This window comes from Poeciliopsis prolifica, unplaced genomic scaffold (assembly GCF_027474105.1).
Source record: "Poeciliopsis prolifica strain line A6 unplaced genomic scaffold, Auburn_PproV2 SCAFFOLD016, whole genome shotgun sequence".
In the NCBI taxonomy this organism is placed as follows: Eukaryota; Metazoa; Chordata; class Actinopteri; order Cyprinodontiformes; family Poeciliidae; genus Poeciliopsis; species Poeciliopsis prolifica.
The window spans coordinates 2,757,501-2,761,855 of NW_026562391.1; the positions used below are offsets into that span (position 1 = coordinate 2,757,501).

General features: G+C 44.6%; 1 protein-coding gene across 1 annotated transcript; it reads right to left on the minus strand.

The window, feature by feature from the left end:
* Positions 1–864: 864 nt before the first annotated feature.
* On the minus strand, positions 865–4,031 carry LOC129367028 (fibroblast growth factor 9-like). Its single transcript, XM_055041225.1, has 3 exons — positions 3,613–4,031; positions 2,320–2,423; positions 865–2,013 (listed from the first exon to the last, which is right to left on the minus strand). The coding sequence occupies exons 1-3, from the start codon at positions 4,025–4,027 to the stop codon at positions 1,768–1,770; spliced, it is 765 nt and encodes a 254-aa protein (XP_054897200.1). The 5' UTR covers positions 4,028–4,031; the 3' UTR covers positions 865–1,767.
* Between the last annotated feature and the right edge of the window lie 324 nt (positions 4,032–4,355).

The window sequence follows — 4,355 nt, forward strand, 5'->3', positions numbered from 1 at the left end:
TATAAATCCACCCTGACTGAATTTTGTGCATTCAGAACCGATACGCTTTTTAGTTCTTCTGGTGGATTTATTGAGACATATTGGTTTCCTTGGTCACACCTAGGATACCAATATGTTTCCTAGCCCTCGTTCAAGTCTGCCAACCATTTTTCGATGCTATTTGGGCCGGGGACATCAGAACCAGCTTTGATATATGCTCAAGGGATCATTGTTCTGTTATGTCGCTTTTGGTTTGAGGTGAAGCTAAAGAATTTGGAAGAAGTCCTTAATTTTTATGGATTTATTTTGGGTTTTTGAAATGCAACTGCACCACTGACAGTAAAACAGACCCCTTAGCATGATCATACCACCACTGTGCTTCACTGCATTATTAGGTTTGAAAGCCTCGCCCTGACTTCTCCAAACTTTCTTGGAGTTATTGTGACCAAAAACGTCATGAGCCGTTTCCACAGACAGACAAGCTGGGAAGATTTAGGGAAAAGGTGCTTCTGTTTTGATCAGTGCCCTGTCAGTCCTTACTGATGTTACACTTGGGTCCCTGGAGACAGTGGTGTTCCAGTATCGTCCAGCTTACTTGATTGGTTTTGGTGGTTTGTGTCCTGCTTCTGAAAATCCTAACTAGTTCCTTTTTTCTTCTGAGTGGAATAGCTCCGGCTAGTCTGTTGAAACTTTGATTCATTTGAACCTTCCGGTAATATAATGATCCCAAACGCACATTTTTTACACACACACACTAGAGTTTTAAATCACGTTAGCAGTACTTAAGCAAAAAGCATAAAAATTTAATGTAAAAACAAAAATTTTAATAGGTAAATGTGATAAATCCAACAAAAAAACCCCAAAAAACAATCATCCGGTTTTCAGTGTATTTTGGTTTTATTTTATCTCATACCTGTAAAAATATATTCTTGAAATAAATAAATTTATGAAATAAATATAATGTGTGCCCTAAGGGAAAAAAAACAACAACATATAAATAATAAAGTCCATCAAAATGTTTGCCTTTCGTCAGCCAGACGCTCGCTGTCGTGACTGCAGACAGTCGGGTGAGCAACATCTAAATTCCTTCACTGAACGAGTCCCTCGTGTTTCAACCAAAAAGACCCGTCTCTCGTTTTGTCATCCTCTCGAACTTTGCAGAGCAGTGGTAGTTTCTGAGCAGCAGCTGATTTCCAGAACAAGCATGGCTGCTTTCCAGTGCATGAAACTATTTTATTTTATTTTTTTTATGTTTTTTTTTTATATATATACAAGCAAGCAGCCTCGGTAATGTTAAACAGAAAATAGCAACTAAAACATCTACTAACAGTAGTGGAGCAGTGAAGTCCCAGCAGACATAGCTGTGATAGGCTACCAGCGGCTGGTGTTTAATCACACAACTATCAGATCCTCTCCGTTTGAGCATGTATTTGGATTTTATCAAATGAAAACTAATTAAAAAAAAAAGAATTGATCCTCTTGGCCTCCAGGGTCTTTCCGTCGGCCACTGAGGAACAATTGAGAACCTCCTGTGTGTCCCTTTCTTAGAGTCCACTTGCAATTTTCTTCTCATATCCCAGTCTTCTTTCCTTCCCTCTCCAAACCAATAGCGTGGACTACACTCTGTGCTTTCTTTGCAACCCTGTTCCGTCCAGATTGACAAGATCCTCCATCTCGCAAAAAAATAAAATAAAATAAAAAAATAAGGAAAGGGATGACGTTTGCCGCACTCGGTTGGCCTGTTTCGACCAGTTTTGGTTGCAGTAGGGCACAGATGGCTTTTGACCCTCAGCTCTGGCCCAGTATGTCTCTGTACAGGTCTGGGACTCTCTCTGGATCGACAGGCCTCGGTAGGAAATGTGTGAACCTCTGGTGCCGTCGCGACCTCGTTCCGTCCCGCGACGTCCCATCTTTGTTCAGCCCAACGAAGTAGAAGGCGCCTTTCTCCCCGTGCCGGTAGATGTTTGAGGAGTAAGTGTTGTACCAGTTTTCCTCAAACTGCTCCCTGAAAACACACTCTGCTGACAGCTTTTCCTGTGAGAAAACATAAGGGACGTTAGCTTTGTGATGCAAAAAACAAAAAAACACTTTCACATTCTAAAATGCTTCAACTTGTCTAAATCAAGCTGAATTACTATTCTCTGCACAGAGATTTCCTAAAAGAACAATTTGAGATGAATGCAATTTATAAAAATGCACAAGCAAAAAAAGCATTTCAACGTTTCTTTTATTTAATTTTTGGCAATAGAACCACATTAGACTATTGATCTGTGTAGATGAAGAGACTCGTTCAATAAAACTCAGCACTGAGTGCATATCTACTAAATGTGGGATCCTCACCGATCCGTACAGCTCCCCCTTGCTGTTCATGGCGAGGTAAAGGCCGCTGTCCACCCCTCTGATGCTGACCAGACCAACTGCAAGACTGATGAACTCCAGAATACCTGCGATGGCGAAAGAAAATGAGCGAATTTACATCGAGCTTAACGTAAACATGGAGGCACAGTGTCCATATGTGTAAAAAAAAATGACAACAAAAAAACCCCATAAGACTATAATGATCTCTGACACAGATCTGTCCCAAACCCTGGCTTGGTGCTTCCACACCAACAGGGGGCTCCAAAGAGCACCTGAACTGTTACTCAAGTCACACATAGACATATATGATTCTTTGCACAACTGAAGCATTAGAAGTAGTCAAGTAAAACAAATTTGTCATGATTTTTAAAGCACCATATGTACATGAGAACAGTCAGTGTGTAAAGATATTTTTCTGACCAACATGGGTGAACGTTTCCTGACATATACATATATATATATATATTATATATATATATATATATATATATATATATATATATATATATATAATATATATATATATATAGCCTGTGTGTGTGTGTGTGCGTGTGTGTGTGCGTGTGTGTGTGTGTGTGTGTGTGTGTGTGTGTGTGTGTGTGCGTGTGTGTGTGTGTGTGTGTGTGTGTATGTTATTCGTATGCTCTCGCCGGTAGAATAGCGCCCTGGGCAGAGAGCCATGTCGCCCATCTCAAAAGTTGCCGCTGAGCCGAGACGCGCTGTGCTCTTGCATCAAACTGCGTCAAGAGGTGGAAGTGCCTGATTCGAGAACAAGAAGTCCCGCATCCCCGGAAGCACTCAGCGATCCCCCGCAGCAGTCCACTGTGATGAGGAAGAGCTGCTGACCCGAACCTCAGAGAAAACGGGGGGCTGCACAAATGTGCAAAGCGCACATTTCTGCTTTGTGCAAATTCCAGCATCGTTCTCGTCCAAGGTTCCCCCTCCGGCAGCAGATGACTGGAACATGTCCGAGTGAGAGCATTATCACCTTCATCAGAGGCATTAGTGACGAGCAAATGATCCCGCATGACTGGACTGGCGGGGTGTTGCGTACTGTGATGTAAATGACGCAGTCCTGCACTATTCCGAAAATGTCCTGACTGGCTTAAAAATAGATCTATTTATTTCTTTTTAAAGTGAACCCAGTTTATTAAACGCAATCACGACACTGCGCAGATTTTATTTTATTTTTTCATTTTTATATGTGTCTATTTTATTGCGCTTCTTTCCTATCACTGTTACTATTAATGCTGCTGCACACCGCACAGTTCCTACCGAATCTGCTGTGGTCTTTCCTGGTTCCCTCCACTGTCCCGTCCGGATGGATTTCCAGGTGGAAGCCGGTCCTGCAGTAAAGCTGCCGCCGCCTCAGGATCCCTTTCAGATGGCTCAGGTCCGCCAGGCTCCGGGAAAGCCTCTCCGCGGACACCAGGTTCTCCTGCTGCTGGTGCTGCTGCTGGTGGTGCTGCTGCTGGTGCTGCTGCTGCTGGTGGTGCTGGTGGTGCTGGTGCTGGTGGTGATGGTGCTGCTGCAGCAGCGCCTGTCCTCCCAGCATCAGTCCCGTTGCAGAGTTGTAGTCCACGGCCCCCGCGGGGGTGAGAACGAAATGCGAGCCGACCGAAACCGAAGCGGCTCCAAAGCTATCCAGAAACCCGTTGGCGAAGCTCCCGACCTCAGCCACTGCCCCCATCACAAGATTCAGACGGCGACCCCCCCACCCCACCCCACCCACCGTGGACCCCCCCCTCCGCCGAAGACCCCCCCGATGGTTGCTCGCGAGCGCAGGAGATCCGAGGTCCGAGTGATGAGCGACGATCCGCTGGTTTTCTTTTCTTTTTGGTATTTACCGGCGAGGATCGACCCGGTAAAGTGACTGAAGAAGAAGAAAAAGTTGTGCGTAATTTTTTTTTTTGGCGCACCGCTAATTAGATTGTCATTGTGGACGGTGCGGATGGGAGGAGAGGAATTAAAGTCCTGCGTTATGTTGACTCGAATGAGCTTCCCTCCGTCTCCTCTTC